This window comes from Oncorhynchus kisutch, linkage group LG15, assembly GCF_002021735.2.
Source record: "Oncorhynchus kisutch isolate 150728-3 linkage group LG15, Okis_V2, whole genome shotgun sequence".
Classification (NCBI taxonomy): domain Eukaryota; kingdom Metazoa; phylum Chordata; class Actinopteri; order Salmoniformes; family Salmonidae; genus Oncorhynchus; species Oncorhynchus kisutch.
In genome coordinates, this window is record NC_034188.2 from 88415006 (window position 1) to 88435143 (window position 20138).

Consider the following 20138-nt stretch of genomic DNA (forward strand, 5'->3'; position numbering starts at 1 on the left):
GTCACCCCCAAAACCAATTCTTTCTTTGGCCGCCTCTCCTTCCAGTTCTCTGCTGCCAACGACTGGAACGAACTACAAAAATCTCTGAAACTGGAAACACTTATCTCCCTCACTAGCTTTAAGCACCAACTGTCAGAGCAGCTCACAGATTACTGCACCTGTACATAGCCCACCTATAATTTAGCCCAAACAACTACCTCTTTCCCAACTGTATTTAATTTTAATTAATTTATTTATTTTGCTCCTTTGCACCCCATTATTTTTTATTTCTACTTTGCACATTCTTCCATTGCAAAACTACCATTCCAGTATTTTACTTGCTATATTGTATTTACTTTGCCATCATGGCCTTTTTTGCCTTTACCTCCCTTCTCACCTCATTTGCTCACATTGTATATAGACTTGTTTATACTGCATTATTGACTGTATGTTTGTTTTTACTCCATGTGTAACTCTGTGTCGTTTTATCTGTCGAACTGCTTTGCTTTATCTTGGCCAGGTCGCAATTGTAAATGAGAACTTGTTCTCAACTTGCCTACCTGGTTAAATAAAGGTGTTCTCAACTTGCCTACCTGGTTAAATAAAGGTGTTCTCAACTTGCCTACCTGGTTAAATAAAGGTGTTCTCAACTAGCCTACCTGGTTAAATAAAGGTGTTCTCAACTAGCCTACCTGGTTAAATAAAGGTGTTCTCAACTAGCCTACCTGGTTAAATAAAGGTGTTCTCAACTAGCCTACCAGGTTAAATAAAGGTGTTCTCAACTAGCCTACCTGGTTAAATAAAGGTGTTCTCAACTAGCCTACCTGGTTAAATAAAGGTGTTCTCAACTAGCCTACCTGGTTAAATAAAGGTGTTCTCAACTAGCCTACCTGGTTAAATAAAGGTGTTCTCAACTTGCCTACCTGGTTAAATAAAGGTGTTCTCAACTAGCCTACCTGGTTAAATAAAGGTGTTCTCAACTTGCCTACCTGGTTAAATAAAGGTGTTCTCAACTTGCCTACCTGGTTAAATAAAGGTGTTCTCAACTTGCCTACCTGGTTAAATAAAGGTGTTCTCAACTAGCCTACCTGGTTAAATAAAGGTGTTCTCAACTTGCCTACCTGGTTAAATAAAGGTGTTCTCAACTTGCCTACCTGGTTAAATAAAGGTGTTCTCAACTAGCCTACCAGGTTAAATAAAGGTGTTCTCAACTTGCCTACCTGGTTAAATAAAGGTGTTCTCAACTTGCCTACCTGGTTAAATAAAGGTGTTCTCAACTAGCCTACCTGGTTAAATAAAGGTGTTCTCAACTAGCCTACCTGGTTAAATAAAGGTGTTCTCAACTAGCTTACCTGGTTAAATAAAGGTGTTCTCAACTAGCTTACCTGGTTAAATAAAGGTGTTCTCAACTAGCCTACCTGGTTAAATAAAGGTGTTCTCAACTAGCCTACCTGGTTAAATAAAGGTGTTCTCAACTTGCCTACCTGGTTAAATAAAGGTGTTCTCAACTAGCCTACCTGGCTAAATAAAGGTGTTCTCAACTAGCCTACCTGGTTAAATAAAGGTGTTCTCAACTAGCCTACCTGGTTAAATAAAGGTAAAATAAAAATAAATAAAAATAAATACTTCAAATGTTGTTCATCGGTACATTAAAATCAGTCTCAAATGGAAGGGATTGATTTCCACATGAAATCTGTAAACAGGCTCAATGCATGGTACACACTCCTCTTGAATATCCCCATCCACTTGTATTGTGAATAGGCAGTCTGGGCTACATCTTCATTTACTTATATTTAAAAAAAAATAAAAAAATTGAATCTTTATTTAACCAGGAAGGGCTCATTTTGGGATTTTAAATATTTTTTTCAAGAGCGCCCTGGACAAGATAGACAGCACCAAGTCCTTAGACAATTACAGACGGATAATATGAAAAGTTACAGACATGAAAAGTTAGCAGAATTAGAGTATAACAAAATTCTAAAATGGCTAATTAAAAAAATATTGACAGGTCAATGGAATCAGCCTCAAAATCCTTCATCAGGGATTTAAAGACACCAATCGGGACAAGTTCTTCCACTTTAAAAGTATTTTATAAGGCGTTCCAAGTCGATGACGCAGAGGACATAAAAGCCCTTTTACCAAATTCAGTTCGGACATTTGGAACAGTTAGCAGGATAAAGTCCAGCGAACGAAGAGACGACCCACCACATCTCTGAACAATAAAAACGCACAAATAAAAAGGTAGTATACCCAAAATGGCATTGTTAGTAAAAGTATACCAGTGACTGAGCCTACGATAGACTAGAGAAGACCAGCCAACCCTGGTATACAAAGTGCAGTGGTGCGTAAGGGTTTTGCAGTTTAAAATAAATCTCAAAGTGCCTTGGTAAATGATGTCAATTGATCTCAAACACTGAGTGGAAGCATTCACATATCCCCATAGTCTAGTAAAGGCATAAATGTAGCTGATACGAGCCTCCTTCTGGCTTCAATAGAAAAACAGGCCTTATTCCTAAAACTTCAGCATTTCTCTTAAGTCAGTTAAGAGAAATGTTTTCATTGAAAATAATACTTTTTTTTAATGTAGTTAGATTGATAAAAACAAAGTCAAATTAATTGTGTGGGGGCCTCCCGGTGTCCCCCCCCCCCTGCACCTCCCTGATTCAGAGGGGTTGGGTTAAATGGGGAAGACACATTTCAGTTGAATGCCTTCAGGTATTATAAAATGAATGCCTTCGTGATGATAAACGCGGTATCGTTTTGGTAGTGAGTATCGTGATAAACATGGTATCGTTTTGGTAGTGAGTATCGTGATAAACGTGGTATCATTTTGGTAGTGAGTATCGTGATAAACGTGGTATCATTTTGGTAGTGAGTATCGTGATGCTAAATGTGGTATCGTTTTGGTAGTGAGTATCGTGATGCTAAATGTGGTATCGTTTTGGTAGTGAGTATCGTGATGCTAAATGTGGTATCGTTTTGGTAGTGAGTATCGTGATAAACGTGGTATCGTTTTGGTAGTGAGTATCGTGATGCTAAATGTGGTATCGTTTTGGTAGTGAGTATCGTGATAAACGTGGTATCGTTTTGGTAGTGAGTATCTTGATGCTAAATGTGGTATCGTTTTGGTAGTGAGTATCGTGATGCTAAATGTGGTATCGTTTTGGTAGTGAGTATCGTGATGATAAACGTGGTATCGTTAGGTAGGGGGAAGGAGAGTTAGGTAGGGGGGAAGGAGAGAGGTAAGGAGGTAGGTAGGGTAGGAAAGAGGTAGGGGGGAAGGAGAGAGGTAAGGAGGTAGGTAGGTAGGTAAGGAGGTAGGTAGGTAGGGAAGGAAAGAGGTAGGGGGAAGGAGAGGCATGGGGGAAGGAGAGAGGTAAGGAGGTAGGTAGGTAGGGAAGGAAAGAGGTAGGGGGAAGGGGAGAGGTAGGGGGGAAGGAGAGAGGTAAGGAGGTAGGTAGGTAGGGAAGGAAAGAGGTAGGGGGAAGGGGAGAGGTAGGGAGGGAAGGAGAGAGGGTTATGGGGGAAGGAGAGAGGGTGAGCGGTACGGGTCAAGGAGAGAGAGACAGGAAGGGAAGGAGAGGTAGGGGGAAGGAGAGAGAGGTATGGGGGAAGGAGAGAGGGTGAGCGGTAGGGGTCAAGGAGAGAGAGAGGTGGGGTGGAGGAGAGGTAGGGGTCAAGGAGAGAGAGACAGGAAGGGAAGGAGAGCACAGACAAACAGGGTCAGCTCCAACCTTTATGTAACCATCCCTCTTCACCGTCAGCTTGAGTGCAGCAGTGTGTGTGTGTGTGTGTGTGTGTGTGTGTGTGTGAGAGAGAGAGTACTACGGTACAGTAAAAGACAGGGATCACTCTCCTCTGTCCTGGCTACATTCAAAGACAATTCCTCCCTAAAGGGTCTGTCCTAAAAGAGGTGAATGAAAGAGTGAACATCAGCGGGAAAGCATCATCTTTGTTGTTTCCTTCTCTGTTCCATCAGTGTGGCTAATGGACTAGTATCTTTATGACTGACTAGCTGGCTGGCTGATTAATTGACTGACTGGCAACTTCTCTCCTTTCTCCATGTACCCCCTCTCTCCTTCCCTCCTCCTAGCTTCTTGCCATAGAAACTACAACCAACACAGAGGAGCTGGTGCTGCTCAGCTTGCTCCATCTCTAACTAACCCAGGCATGCTCAGGATGTATGTGCTCTGTCCTCCATCTCTAACTAACCCAGGCATGCTCAGGATGTATGTGCTCTGTCCTCCATCTTTTCCCTCCTCTGTCTTTCCTCTCTTCCATTTAATCATCTCCTCCTCTTTCTTGTCCTCCACTTTACACGCTGACTGAATGCCTGCTGCTCATTGAGAGACGAGCTGAGTGGATGACTTCCTCTCCCCTGTCAGTGCCAGAGATCTGTTGTGAAGTGGTGTGATGGGAGGAGTCAGAGGAGACACGGCAGCATTGGAAACCACTTCTGTGTTATGCTAGTTTTGCTCCAACTAGCTCTCCCCCTGTACGATTCTACCTCTCTCACTCTCTCTGTCTCTCTCGGTCTGTCTCTCTCTCTCTCGGTCTCTCTCTCTCGGTCTCTCTCTCTCGGTCTCTCTCTCTCGGTCTCTCTCTCTCGGTCTGTCTCTCTCGGTCTGTCTCTCTCGGTCTGTCTCTCTCGGTCTGTCTCTCTCGGTCTGTCTCTCTCGGTCTGTCTCTCTCTCTCTCTCGGTCTCTCTCACTCTCTCGCTCTCTCTCGGTCTGTCTCTCTCTCTCTCTCGGTCTGTCTCTCTCGGTCTGTCTCTCTCTCTCTCTCGGTCTGTCTCTCTCGGTCTCTCTCTCGGTCTGTCTCTCTCTCGGTCTGTCTCTCTCTCGGTCTGTCTCTCTCTCGGTCTGTCTCTCTCTCGGTCTGTCTCTCTCTCTCTCGGTCTGTCTCTCTCTCTCTCGGTCTGTCTCTCTCTCTCGGTCTGTCTCTCTCTCTCGGTCTGTCTCTCTCTCTCTCGGTCTGTCTCTCTCGGTCTGTCTCTCTCTCTCGGTCTGTCTGTCTCTCTCGGTCTGTCTCTCTCTCTCGGTCTGTCTCCTCTCTCGGTCTGTCTCTCTCTCTCTCTCGGTCTGTCTCTCTCGGTCTGTCTCTCTCTCTCTCTCGGTCTGTCTCTCTCGGTCTGTCTCTCTCTCTCTCTCGGTCTGTCTCTCTCGGTCTGTCTCACTCTCTCTCGGTCTGTCTCTCTTGGTCTGTCTCTCTCGGTCTGTCTCTCTCGGTCTGTCTCTCTCGGTCTGTCTCTCTCGGTCTGTCTCTCTCGGTCTGTCTCTCTCGGTCTGTCTCTCTCGGTCTGTCTCTCTCGGTCTGTCTCTCTCGGTCTGTCTCTCTCGGTTTGTCTCTCTCGGTCTGTCTCTCTCTCTCTCTCTCTCGGTCTGTCTCTCTCGGTCTGTCTCTCGGTCTGTCTCTCTCGGTCTGTCTCTCTCGGTCTGTCTCTCTCGGTCTGTCTCTCTCGGTCTGTCTCTCTCGGTCTGTCTCTCTCGGTCTGTCTCTCTCGGTCTGTCCCTCTCGGTCTGTCTCTCTCGGTCTGTCTCTCTCGGTCTGTCTCTCTCGGTCTGTCTCTCGCTCTCTCGGTCTGTCTCTCTCGGTCTGTCTCTCTCGGTCTGTCTCTCTCTCTCTCGGTCTGTCTCTCTCGGTCTCTCTCTCGGTCTGTCTCTCTCGGTCTCTCTCTCGGTCTGTCTCTCTCGGTCTGTCTCTCTCGGTCTGTCTCTCTCGGTCTGTCTCTCTCGGTCTGTCTCTCTCGGTCTGTCTCTCTCGGTCTGTCTCTCTCGGTCTGTCTCTCTCGGTCTGTCTCTCTCGGTCTGTCTCTCACTCTCTGTCTCTCTCGGTCTGTCTCTCACTCTCTGTCTCTCTCGGTCTGTCTCTCACTCTCTCTGTCTCTCTCGGTCTGTCTCTCACTCTCTCTGTCTCTCTCGGTCTGTCTCTCAATTCAATTCTATTCAAGGGCTTTATTGGCATGGGAAACATGTGTTAACATTGCCAAAGCAAGTGAGGTAGACAACATACAAAGTGAATATATAAAGTGAAAAACAACAAAAATTAACAGTAAACATTACACATACAGAAGTTTCAAAACAGTAAAGACATTACAAATGTCATATTATATATATATATACAGTGTTCTAACAATGTACAAATGGTTAAAGGACACAAGATAAAATAAATAAGCATAAATATGGGTTGTATTTACAATGGTGTTTGTTCTTCACTGGTTGCCCTTTTCTCGTGGCAACAGGTCACAAATCTTGCTGCTGTGATGGCACACTGTGGAATTTCACCCAGTAGATATGGGAGTTTTTCAAAATTGGATTTGTTTTCGAATTCTTTGTGGATCTGTCTCTCTCGGTCTGTCTCTCACTCTCTCTGTCTCTCACTCTCTCTGTCTCTCTCACTCTCTCTCACTCTCTGTCTCTCTCTCGATCTGTCTGTCTCTCTCGGTCTGTCTCTCTCGGTCTGTCTCTCTCGGTCTGTCTCTCTCGGTCTGTCTCTCTCGGTCTGTCTCTCTCGGTCTGTCTCTCTCGGTCTGTCTCTCTCGGTCTGTCTCTCTCGGTCTGTCTCTCTCGCTCGCTCTCTCACTCTCTCTCTCGCTCGCTCTCTCTGTCTCTCTCAGGTCACTGTCTCTCGGTCACTGTCTCTCGGTCTCTCTCCCACTCTCTTGGGTCTCTCTCTCTGTCTCTCTCTCTCTCTCACTCTGTCTCTCTCTCTCACTCTGTCTCTCTCTCTCACTCTGTCTCTCTCTCGATCTGTCTGTCTCTCTCGGTCTGTCTCTCTCGGTCTGTCTCTCTCGGTCTGTCTCTCTCGGTCTGTCTCTCTCGGTCTGTCTCTCTCGGTCTGTCTCTCTCGGTCTGTCTCTCTCGGTCTGTCTCTCTCGGTCTGTCTCTCTCTCACTCTCTCTGTCTTTCACTCTCTGTCTCTCTCGGTCTGTTTCTCTCTCTTTCGCTCACTCTCGCTCGCTCGCTCTCTCACTCTCTCTCTCGCTCGCTCTCTCTGTCTCTCTCAGGTCACTGTCTCTCGGTCACTGTCTCTCGGTCTCTCTCCCACTCTCTTGGGTCTCTCTCTCTGTCTCTCTCTCTCTCTCACTCTGTCTCTCTCGGGTCACTGTCTCTCTTTCTGTCTCGCTCTCTCTGTCTCTCACTCTGTCTCTCTTGGGTCTCTTTCTCTCGGTCTCTCTCCCTCTCTGCTGCATGTTAGCTTTGGTCCTACCCTCCGTGATTGGTACATCAATTTGGATGAATCCTTGCATCCATAGCTCTGTTTATGAACTAGACAGTGGTTACATTTGTCTAGCTTCATCCTTCATCTATTTACCAAAACAAGTGGCGGCGGTGACCGCTTGGTAGTTTTTCGAATCCCAGGTTTTCTCCGTTATCCCTCAGGCCAGCTCTAGGCTTGACCAGGCTGTTAAAAAAGGATCTGTTGTGACCAATCTCTCTCTCTCTCTCTCTGCTGGTCACAGAGTGACCCTGAACAGAGCTATTGAACCCTGGTCTAATAGAGGACAGATTGATACCGTCAACTTAATCCGTTTCTAGTCAATAAGGGTTATCTTATCCACAGAGCATCCCTGTGTAAAGAACTAATGTTGTAGATTATTATATATATATTTTTTCTCTCTCTGTGTGTGTGTGTGTGTGTGTGTGTGTGTGTGTGTGTGGGGTACAATGTTTCAGATTTGTTTGTGACACTTCCTACAGTTTTATTAGGTGTTGTTGTAACCAGTGGCAACCACACTTCAACATATGTCATAGCCCAGTAAAACCAGTACAAGTAGTAACAGTATAATGTGGTCGCAGTGAAACTCTTATCAGGTCGCAGTATAACTATCAGGTCGTAGTATAACTATCAGGTCGCAGTGAAACTCTATCAGGTCGTAGTATAACTCTATCAGGTCGTAGTGAAACTCTATCAGGTCATAGTGAAACTCTATCAGGTCGTAGTATAACTCTATCAGGTCACAGTGAGACTCTAATCAGGTCATAGTGAAACTCTATCAGGTCTTAGTGAAACTCTATCGGGTCTTAGTGAAACTCTAATCAGGTCGCAGTGAAACCGTTAGCTGACCATTGGTCATTATTCTCACAACCTCATTTATGTCTCTTCCCAGTCACTGCCATATTCACTGATTTTTGGGGGAAATTTAAATATGTGTAACTTTCACAACAAAATGTCTGCAATTGATTCCCAGCAGACATTTTCGTACAGTTGTTGTTCCTCCAGAAAGACTACTGTAACCGTGTGCAGCGTTGGAAAACCTCGGCATTATTTAGTTCTGCTGTGATGACTGACCAGGGTTTCTGTTTCCTCTCTCCTCCAGATCTCTGGTGTACAACGCCATCTACCATTTTCTCTCTCTCTCTCTCTCTCTCTCTCTCTCTCTCTCTCTCTGTGATTGGATAGACAGCCTGATGGTGAAACTCAACATGCCAGTGATGTCAACGACGGACTGCAGGTTGGTTAATTAATACATGATCCAATTTGTTAGTGAGTAAAAACATTTTTATAATTGTAATTTTTATAATAAATAATTATGTTATTTTATCCAGGGCAATAGTGTGTTACTTTTGTGGATTCTCTATGATTTTAAAATGGTGTGGTTTTAATACACATTGTTCTATCTCTGTATAACATCATTAGTTGTTTATCTGTGATGTTACCTGCGTTTCCTGTTTCAGACTGTAACCATGGGCAACGTGGAGAGCCAGAACGGCGACCATGCCTTCTACGGCACCCAACATGGCTACCTGTCCCGCAAACACATGTCTCGTTCCCTTCGCATCTCCAAGCACCAGTCCAGCTCCGGTTCCACCCGCTGCACCCACAACCGCCACGCCACTCAGGGCAAAGTAGAACACCGTAACTCTGAGACCTCCACGCGTTCCAGCAGCACCCCTAGTATCCCACAGTCCTTAGCGGATCACGCACTGGAGCCCTTCAACCAGACCAATGTCCTGTCAGACTTCTCCCCTATTTGGGTGGACCGTATGGCCATGAACCTCCGGCCCATCTCCTTCCATACCCACCTAGACAACCCATCTGTAGGGCCCCAACTGGACAACCCATCTGTAGGGCCCCAGTTAGACGCAGCAACACCAGGGACTAGACCGCAGTGCCCCCAGGACAGAGGTCTAGGCCTGTACAATAACACTGGGGAGGGGACCTACCTCCAGAAGACCAGAGACGGACCCCGGGAACCCCGGGAACCCCGGGAGGGAGTCAGCTTTAAGAAGAAGAGGTCCAAATCAGCCGACATGTGGAGAGAACACAGTCTGGAGTTCAGTCTGTCAGACCTCAGCCAGGAACACCTCACCAGGTTAGAGAAGTCAGGCCTCAGCCGGGAACACCTCACCAGGTTAGAGAAATCAAACCTCAGCCAGGAACACCTCACCAGGTTAGAGTAGTCAGACCTCAGCCAGGAACACCTCACCAGGTTAGAGAAGTCAGAACTCAGCCGGGAAAACCTCACCAGGTTAGAGAAGTCAGAACTCAGCCGGGAAAACCTCACCAGGTTAGAGAAGTCAGAACTCAGCCGGGAAAACCTCACCAGGTTAGAGAAGTCGAACCTCAGCCAGGAACACCACACTAGACTGTGATATGTGGTTGTCTCACCCAGCTACCTTAAGATGAATGTGCTAACTGCAAGTCTCTCTGGATGTGCTAAATGACTAACATGTAAATGTAAAGAAACAAGGCAACTGAAGGTTTGTCAGTTCAAATCAAAATGTTCCATCTGTGTGGATTAATCAAGTATTCTCTCTCTTTTTCAGCACAGAGGAGATCATCGACACAGAGGAGGCAGACGACAGGGACTTCCCTGATTGTGAAGGCCTGCTGGGGCTCGTGTCCCCAGAGGGTCTGGAGGGTATGGACGCTGCTGGCAGGGCCAACTCCCTGGATCAGCTGTATGGAGGTCAGAAGACCCCAACTCGCCGGCCCGTGGCACGCTATGCTAAGTGGCACCATGACGCTAACCGCGAAGCCCGGGAGGGAGAGGACGATAAGATGCTGTCTCCGTCGGAGGAGGATGGGAACTCGTACGGAGCGTACACTCTGCCCTGCCGACGCTCACACTGCCTGTCTGAGGGCCTGACCAATCACCAGGCTGCCTCCTGTAACACCATGCAGGGCCGCAGAGCACAGACCATACAGGTAGGATTACAGTCGCTCGTGAAAGACTACACACCCCTTGCACAGTCTTCAAATTTTTGCTGCCTTAAAATGTCATCTGAAAAAGAGATTACATTATAAAACAATCCCAGAATGATCTACACAACCTGCTCCACATTTTCAAAGTTAAAGAACATTTTCTAAATGACTAAGAAATACTCCCAGTATGGACTCCTCCCAGAGTCCATACTGGGAGGAAGCACCCTTTGGCTGACATTATAGCTGTGAATCATTTTTGAAGATTCTACCAACTTTACACAACTCTTAGGGTATCATATATCCATTGTTTCCAAACAGAATTTCTGAGCTTGAGTAATTTTGACAGAAACAATGGATATATGATACCCTAAGAGTTGTGTAAAGTTGGTAGAATCTTCAAAAATGATTCACACAAAATTATTTTAATTAATTCGTTCTAACTTTCTTTTACTTATACTATAATTATAAATAATAAAATATTAAATATTTCATTTTAAGGCAGTGAAATGTGAAGTCTGTGCAATGTTCTTGTGGACTTTCACTAGTCACTGTATATACTGTCTATAATACACACGGGACCACATATCGGTATTACTGTTCATATTATGGTCCTATAGCACAGAGCATACAGGTAGGATACTGTCTATAATACACACGGGACCACATATCGGTATTACTGTTCATATTATGGTCCTATAGCACAGAGCATACAGGTAGGATACTGTCTATAATACACACGGGACCACATATCGGTATTACTGTTCATATTATGGTCCTATAGCACAGAGCATACAGGTAGGATACTGTCTATAATACACACGGGACCACATATCGGTATTACTGTTCATATTATGGTCCTATAGCACAGAGCATACAGGTAGGATACTGTCTATAATACACACGGGACCACATATCGGTATTACTGTTCATATTATGGTCCTATAGCACAGAGCATACAGGTAGGATACTGTCTATAATACACACGGGACCACATATCGGTATTACTGTTCATATTATGGTCCTATAGCACAGAGCATACAGGTAGGATACTGTCTATAATACACACGGGACCACATATCGGTATTACTGTTCATATTATGGTCCTATAGCACAGAGCATACAGGTAGGATACTGTCTATAATACACACGGGACCACATATCGGTATTACTGTTCATATTATGGTCCTATAGCACAGAGCATACAGGTAGGATATTGTCTATAATACACACGGGACCACATATCGGTATTACTGTTCATATTATGGTCCTATAGCACAGAGCATACAGGTAGGATACTGTCTATAATACACACGGGACCACATATCGGTATTACTGTTCATATTATGGTCCTATAGCACAGAGCATACAGGTAGGATACTGTCTATAATACACACGGGACCACATATCGGTATTACTGTTCATATTATGGTCCTATAGCACAGAGCATACAGGTAGGATACTGTCTATAATACACACGGGACCACATATCGGTATTACTGTTCATATTATGGTCCTATAGCACAGAGCATACAGGTAGGATACTGTCTATAATACACACGGGACCACATATCGGTATTACTGTTCATATTATGGTCCTATAGCACAGAGCATACAGGTAGGATACTGTCTATAATACACACGGGACCACATATCGGTATTACTGTTCATATTATGGTCCTATAGCACAGAGCATACAGGTAGGATACTGTCTATAATACACACGGGACCACATATCGGTATTACTGTTCATATTATGGTCCTATAGCACAGAGCATACAGGTAGGATACTGTCTATAATACACACGGGACCACATATCGGTATTACTGTTCATATTATGGTCCTATAGCACAGAGCATACAGGTAGGATACTGTCTATAATACACACGGGACCACATATCGGTATTACTGTTCATATTATGGTCCTATAGCACAGAGCATACAGGTAGGATACTGTCTATAATACACACGGGACCACATATCGGTATTACTGTTCATATTATGGTCCTATAGCACAGAGCATACAGGTAGGATTGTACACTATCAGTTTTGGGGTTCAGTCGATTCAGAACGTAAACCAAATTCCAACTCCAGTTTTGGGGTTCAGTCGATTCAGAACGTAAACCAAATTCCAACTCCAGTTTTGGGGTTCAGTCGATTCAGAACGTAAACCAAATTCCAACTCCAGTTTTGGGGTTCAGTCGATTCAGAACGTAAACCAAATTCCAACTCCAGTTTTGGGGTTCAGTCGATTCAGAACGTAAACCAAATTCCAACTCCAGTTTTGGGGTTCAGTCGATTCAGAACGTAAACCAAATTCCAACTCCAGTTTTGGGGTTCAGTCGATTCAGAACGTAAACCAAATTCCAACTCCAGTTTTGGGGTTCAGTCGATTCAGAACGTAAACCAAATTCCAACTCCAGTTTTGGGGTTCAGTCGATTCAGAACGTAAACCAAATTCCAACTCCAGTTTTGGGGTTCAGTCGATTCAGAACGTAAACCAAATTCCAACTCCAGTTTTGGGGTTCAGTCGATTCAGAACGTAAACCAAATTCCAACTCCAGTTTTGGGGTTCAGTCGATTCAGAACGTAAACCAAATTCCAACTCCAGTTTTCAAATGAAAAGCATTTGGAGTTTGAATTTCACCGTAGCTTTTTATTTTTATTTTAAATAGACAATTTGGTTTTCTTACATCTGTTGTTCTGTGTCTCATATGTATCTGTGTGTTTGTGTTTGAGAATGTTTGTTTGTAAGCACTGTGTGTGTGTGAATCGATGCATGTGCGTGTCTTTTATATGAGTGTGTGTATCGATGCGTGTCTTTATATGAGTGTGTGTTTGTGAGAGAATCGACGTGTCTGTCTGTCTGTGTGTGTGTGTGTATCTGTGTGTCTGACAGACAGTGTTAGCACTAGCAGCACTAGCAAGAGGTCAGCAACTCAGACCTACGTCGCTCCCTCCCAGGTCAGGTCTCTATTTCTCTCTCTCTCACTCTGTTTCTCTCTCTCACTCTGTTTCTCTCTCTCTCACTCTGTTTCTCTCTCTCTCTCTCTCACTCTGTTTCTCACTCTGTTTCTCTCTCTCTCACTCTGTTTCTCTCTTTCTCACTCTGTTTCTCTCTCGCTCTCTCGCTCTCTCGCTCTCTCTCCTCTCTCTCTCGCTCTCTCGCGCTCTCTCTCGCGCTCTCTCTCTCTCGCTTTATTGGCATGGGAAACATGTGTTAACATTGCCAAAGCAAGGGAGGTAGATAATATACAAAAGTGAAATAAACAATCAAAATTAACAGTAAACATTACACATACAGAAATTTCAAAACAATAAAGACATTACAAATGTCACATTATATATATATATATATATATATATATACAGTGTTGTAACAATGTACAAATGGTTAAAGGGAAAATAAATAAGCATAAATATGGGTTGTATTTACAATGGTGTTTGTTCTTCACTGGTTGCCCTTTTCTTGTGGCAACAGGTCACACATCTTGCTGCTGTGATGGCACACTGTGGTATTTGACCCAGTAGATATGGGAGTTTATCAAAATTGGATTTGTTTTCGAATTCTTTGTGGATCTCTAATATGGTCATACATTGGGCAGGAGGTTAGGAAGTGCAGCTCAGTTTCCACCTCATTTTGTGGGCAGTGAGCACATGTCTTCCTGTCTTCTCTTGAGAGCCATGCCTGCCTACGGCGGCCTTTCTCAATGGCAAGGCTATGCTCACGGAGTCTGTACATAGTCAAATCTTTCCTTAAGTTTGGGTCAGTCACAGGGGTCAGGTATTCTGCCACTGTGTCCTCTCTGTTTAGGGCCAAATAGCATTCTAGATTGCTCTGTTTTTTGTTAATTCTTTCCAATGTGTCAAGTAATTATCTTTTTGTTTTCTCATGATTTGGTTGGGTCTAATTGTGCTGCAGTCCTGGGGCTCTGTAGGGTGTGTTTGTGTTTGTGAACAGAGCCCCAGGACCAGCTTGCTTAGGGGATTCTTCTCCAGGTTCATCTCTCTGTAGGTGATGGCTTTGTTATGGAAGGTTTGGGAAGAATTTAACGTCTCTTTTCTGGATTTGAATAATTAGTGGGTATCGGCCTAGTTCTGCTCTGCATGCATTATTTGGTGTTCTACGTTGTACACGGAGGATATTTTTGCGGAATCCTGCATGCAGTCTCTCAATTTGGTGTTTGTCCCATTTTGTGAAGTCTTGGTTGGTGAGCGGACCCCAGACCTCAGACCTCACAACCTGTCATCATGAGGCTGTGTGGTGGTCCTGTCATGAGGCTGTGTGGTCCTGTCATCCTGAGGCTGTGTGGTGGTGGTCCTGTCATCATGAGGCTGTGTGGTGGTGGTGCTGTCATCATGAGGCTGTGTGGTGGTGGTGCCATCATGAGGCTGTGTGGTGGTGCTGTCATCATGAGGCTGTGTGGTGGTCCTGTCATCATGAGGCTGGTAGTGGTTGTCCTGTCATCATGAGGCTGGTAGTGGTGGGCCTGTCATCATGAGGCTGTGTGTTGGTGGTCCTGTCATCATGAGGCTGGTGGCGGTGGTGCTGTCATCATGAGGCTGTGTGGTTGTGCTGTCATCATGAGGCTGGTAGTGGTGGTCCTGTCATCATGAGGCTGTGTGGTGGTCCTGTCATCATGAGGCTGGTGGTGGTTGTCCTGTCATCATGAGGCTGGTAGTGGTGGTCCTGTCATCATGATGCTGATAGTGGTGGTCCTGTCAGTATCTGTAGGCTAGGATCAGTAGCTGTAGGCTAGGCTAAGGTAGGCTAGGATCAGTATCTGTAGGCTAGGCTAAAGTAGGCTAGGATCTGTATCTGTAGGCTAGGATCTGTATCTGTAGGCTAGGATCAGTATCTGTAGGCTAGGATCAGTATCTGTAGGCTAGGATCAGTATCTGTAGGCTAGGATCTGTATCTGTAGGCTAGGATCTGTATCTGTAGGCTAGGATCTGTATCTGTAGGCTAGGATCTGTATCTGTAGACTAGGATCTGTATCTGTAGGCTAGGATCTGTATCTGTAGGCTAGGATCTGTATCTGTAGGCTAGGATCAGTATCTGTAGGCTAGGCTAAGTTAGGCTAGGGTCAGTATCTGTAGGCTAGGATCAGTATCTGTAGGCTAGGATCAGTATCTGTAGGCTAGGATCAGTATCTGTAGGCTAGGATCAGTATCTGTAGGCTAGGGTCAGTATCTGTAGGCTAGGCTAAGGTAGGCTAGGATCTGTATCTGTAGGCTAGGATCAGTATATGTAGGCTAGGCTAAGGTAGGATAGGATCAGTATCTGTAGGCTAGGATCAGTATCTGTAGGCTAGGCTAAGGTAGACTAGGATCAGTATATGTAGGCTAGGATCAGTATCTGTAGGCTAGGCTAAGGTAGGCTAGGATCAGTATATGTAGGCTAGGATCAGTATCTGTAGGCTAGGCTAAGATAGGATAGGATCAGTATATATAGGCTAGGATCAGTATCTGTAGGATAGGATCAGTATATATAGGCTAGGATCAGTATCTGTAGGCTAGGCTAAGGTAGGATAGGATCAGTATCTGTAGGCTAGGATCAGTATATGTAGGCTAGGCTAAGGTAGGATAGGATCTGTATCTGTAGGCTAGGATCAGTATATGTAGGCTAAGATCAGTATCTGTAGGCTAGGCTAAGGTAGGATAGGATCAGTATATGTAGGCTAGGATCAGTATCTGTAGGCTAGGCTAAGGTAGGCTAGGATCAGTATATGTAGGCTAGGATCAGTATCTGTAGGCTAGGCTAAGATAGGATAGGATCAGTATATATAGGCTAGGATCAGTATCTGTAGGATAGGATCAGTATATATAGGCTAGGATCAGTATCTGTAGGCTAGGCTAAGGTAGGATAGGATCAGTATCTGTAGGCTAGGATCAGTATATGTAGGCTAGGCTAAGGTAGGATAGGATCTGTATCTGTAGGCTAGGATCAGTATATGTAGGCTAAGATCAGTATCTGTAGGCTAGGCTAAGGTAGGATAGGATCAGTATATGTAGGCTAGGCTAAGGTAGGATAGGATCAGTATATGTAGGCTAGGCTAAGGTAGGATAGGATCAGTATCTGTAGGCTAGGCTAAGGTAGGCTAGGATCAGTATCTGTAGGCTAGGCTAAGGTAGGCTAGGATCAGTATCTGTAGGCTAGGCTAAGGTAGGCTAGGATCAGTATCTGTAGGCTAGGATCAGTATATGTAGGCTAGGCTAAGGTAGGATTGGATCAGTATCTGTAGGCTAGGATCAGTATATGTAGGCTAGGCTAAGGTAGACTAGGATGAGTATATGTAGGCTAGGATCAGTATCTGTAGACTAGGATCAGTATCTGTAGGCTAGGATCAGTATCTGTAGGCTAGGATCAGTATCTGTAGACTAGGATCAGTATCTGTAGGCTAGGATCAGTATCTGTAGGCTAGGATCAGTATCTGTAGGCTAGGATCAGTATCTGTAGGCTAGGATCAGTATCTGTAGGCTAGGCTAAGATAGGATCAGGATCTGTAGGCTAGGCTAAGGTAAGATAGGATCAGTATCTGTAGGCTGGGATCAGTATCTGTAGGCTAGGCTAAGGTAGACTAGGATCAGTATATGTAGGCTAGGCTAAGGTAGGCTAGGATCAGTATCTGTAGGCTAGGATCAGTATCTGTAGGCTAGGCTAAGATAGGATCAGTATCTGTAGGCTAGGCTAAGGTAGGCTAGGATCAGTATATGTAGGCTAGGATCAGTATCTGTAGGCTAGGCTAAGGTAGGATAGGATCAGTATATATAGGCTAGGATCAGTATTTGTAGGCTAGGCTAAGGTAGGATAGGATCAGTATCTGTAGACTAGGCTAAGGTAGGCTAGGATCAGTATCTGTAGGCTAGGATCAGTATCTGTAGGCTAGGATCAGTATCTGTAGGCTAGGCTAAGGTAGGCTAGGATCAGTATCTGTAGGCTAGGATCAGTATCTGTAGGCTAGGATCAGTATATGTAGGCTAGGCTAAGGTAGGCTAGGATCAGAATCTGTAGGCTAGGATCAGTATCTGTAGGATAGGATCAGTATCTGTAGGCTAGGCTAAGGTAGGATAGGATCAGTATCTGTAGACTAGGCTAAGGAAGGCTAGGATCAGTATATGTAGGCTAGGCTAAGGTAGTCTAGGATCAGTATATGTAGGCTAGGCTAAGGTAGGATAGGATCAGTATCTGTAGGCTAGGCTAAGGTAGGCTAGGATCAGTATCTGTAGGCTAGGCTAAGGTAGGCTAGGATCAGTATATGTAGGCTAGGCTAAGGTAGACTAGGATCAGTATCTGTAGATCAATGACCTCAACATGTTTAAGGTCAGGGTTGCAACCTCTACATCTGCGGAGACAGTATGGTCTCTAGGACGGGAGCCTGACGCTTTACTGTCAGTCTGATTACATGTCTGTAGACCAGTAGAATGTCCATAGACCGTGTGTGTGTGTCTCACCTCTACCTGTGAGTGTGTCCGTCCGTCCGTCCGTCCGTCCCACCTCTCCCTGTGTGTGTGTATGTGTGTTTGTGTCTCACCCGTGTGTCTGTACGTGTATCACCCTTGTGTCTGTACGTGTGTGTGTGTCTGTCCGTCCCACCTCTACCTGTGTGTGTGTGTGTGTGTGTGTGTGTGTCTTACCTGTGTGTCTGTACGTGTGTGTCTGTCCGTCCCACCTCTACCTGTGTGTGTCTCACCTGTGTGTCTGTACGTGTGTGTGTCTGTACGTGTGTTTGTGTGTATCACCCTTGTCTGTACGTGTGTGTGTGTATCACCCTTGTGTCTGTACGTGTGTGTGTCTGTCCGTCCCACCTCTACCTGTGTGTCTCACCTGTGCGTCTGTACGTGTGTGTGTCTGTCCGTCCCACCTCTACCTGTGTGTGTGTGTGTGTCTCACCTGTGTGTCTGTACCTGTGTGTTTCCAGGATGTGACAGCCGGAGAGGGCAGTGAGTACGAGGACAGTGGCATCGACGGGGTGACGGCTTCGGGGGCGGAGCATCAGTCCCGGCGCTATAAGACCATGTCTATGTCCTTCTCCGTGTGCTCGGCGGCGGGGCGGAGCCTGTTCGCTGGCAGTGACAGTGGAAGCAGCAGCGGGGGAGGAGCCAGTGAGGGGGTCCAGGGGGTCTACGAGAACTTCAGACAGGTGGGTGGTGGTTCTGGTTCACACACACACACACACATACAGTTGAAGTCGGAAGTTTACCTCAGCCAAATACATTTAAACCCAGTTTACCTTAGCTAAATACATTTAAATCAAGTTTACCTCAGCCAAATACATTTAAACCCAGTTTACCTCAGCCAAATACATTTAAACCCAGTTTACCTCAGCCAAATACATTTAAACCCAGTTTACCTCAGCCAAATACATTTAAACCCAGTTTACCTCAGCCAAATACATTTAAACCCAGTTTACCTCAGCCAAATACATTTAAACCCAGTTTACCTCAGCCAAATACATTTAAACCCAGTTTACCTCAGCCAAATACATTTAAACCCAGTTTACCTCAGCCAAATACATTTAAACCAAGTAAAAATGCTGTGTCTTAGGTCTGTTAGGATCACCACTTTTATTTGAAATGAAATGTCAGAATAATAGTAGAGAGAATTATTTATTTCAGCTTTTATTTCTTTCATCACATTCCCAGTGGGTCAGAAGTTTACATACACTCAATTAGTATTTGGTAGCATTGCCTTTAAATTGTTTAACTTGGGTCAAACATTTCGGGTAGCCTTCCACAAGCTTCCCACAATAAGTTGGGTGAATTTTGGCACATTCCTCCCGACAGAGCTGGTGTAACTGAGTCAGGTTTGTAGGCCTCCTTGCTCGCACATGCTTTTGCAGTTCTGCCCACACATTTTCTTTTGGATTGAGGTCAGGGCTTTGTGATGGCCACTCCAATACCTTGATTTTGTTGTCCTGAAGCCATTTTGCCAAACTTTGGAAGTATGCTTGGTGTCATTGTCCATTTGGAAGACCCATTTGCAACCAAGCGTTAACTTCCTAACTGATGTCTTGAGATGTTGCTTCAATATATCCACATAATTTTCCTTCGTCATAATATTTTGTGAAGTGCACCAGTCCCTCCTGCAGCAAAGCACCACCACAACATGATGCTGCCACCCCCGTGCTTCACGGTTGGGATGGTATTCTTCAGCTTGCAAGCCTCCCCCTTTTTCCTCCAAACATAACGATGGTCATTATGGCCAAACAGTTCTATTTTTGTTTCATCAGACCAGAGGACATTTCTCCAAAAAGTACGATCTTTGTCCCCATGTGCTTTTTTTATGGCGGTTTTGTAGGAGTGGCTTCTTCCTTGCTGAGCGGCCTTTCAGGATATGTTGATATAGGACTCGTTTTACTGTGGATATAGATACTCTTTGTACCTGTTTCCTCCAGCATCTTCACAAGGTCCTTTGCTGTTGTTCTGGGATTGATTTGTACTTTTCACACCAAAGTACGTTCATCTCTAGGAGACAGAACGCCTCCTTCCTGAGTGGTATGACGGCTGCGTGGTTCCATGGTGTTTTTGCTTGCGTAGTATTGTTTGTACAGATGAACTTGGTGCCTTCAGGCGTTTGTAAATTGTTCCCAAGGATGAACCAGACTTGTGGAGGTTTTTTTCTTATGTCTTGGCTGATTTCTTTTGTTTTGATGTCAAGCAAAGAGGCACTGAGTTTGAAGGTAGGCCTTGAAATACATCCACAGGTACACCTCCAATTGACTCAAATTATGTCAAGAAGCCTATCAGAAGCTTCTAAAGCCATGACATAATTTTCTGGAATATTCCAAGCTGTTTAAAGGCAGTCAACTTGTGATACAGTGAATTATAAGTGAAATAATCTGTCTGTAAATAATTATAGAAAAAATTACTTGTGTGTCATGCACAAAGTAGATGTCCTTACCGACTTGCCAAAAGTTTGGCTATAGTTTGTTAACAAGGAATTAGTGGAGTGGTTGAAAAACTAGTTTTAATGATTCCAACCTAAGTGTATGTAAACTTCTGACTGTA

At 44.8% G+C, this 20138-nt stretch overlaps 1 protein-coding gene across 5 annotated transcripts in view; it reads left to right on the plus strand.

The window, feature by feature from the left end:
• LOC109885904 (T-lymphoma invasion and metastasis-inducing protein 1) overlaps positions 1-20138 on the plus strand; it is a 202976-nt gene that overhangs the window by 63747 nt on the left and 119091 nt on the right. For 3 of the 5 annotated variants that reach the window (XM_031791258.1, XM_031791260.1, XM_031791259.1), the window contains exons 2-5: positions 8301-8435; positions 8659-9335; positions 9751-10132; positions 18050-18271. In XM_031791258.1, coding sequence (XP_031647118.1) covers positions 8668-9335; positions 9751-10132; positions 18050-18271 — 1272 coding nt within the window. In that variant the 5' untranslated portion in view covers positions 8301-8435; positions 8659-8667. Of the gene's footprint in view, positions 1-8300; positions 8436-8658; positions 9336-9389; positions 9414-9750; positions 10133-18049; positions 18272-20138 lie in introns of those variants that run through there. The other 2 variants (XM_031791261.1, XM_031791262.1) reach the window with 2 other exon arrangements.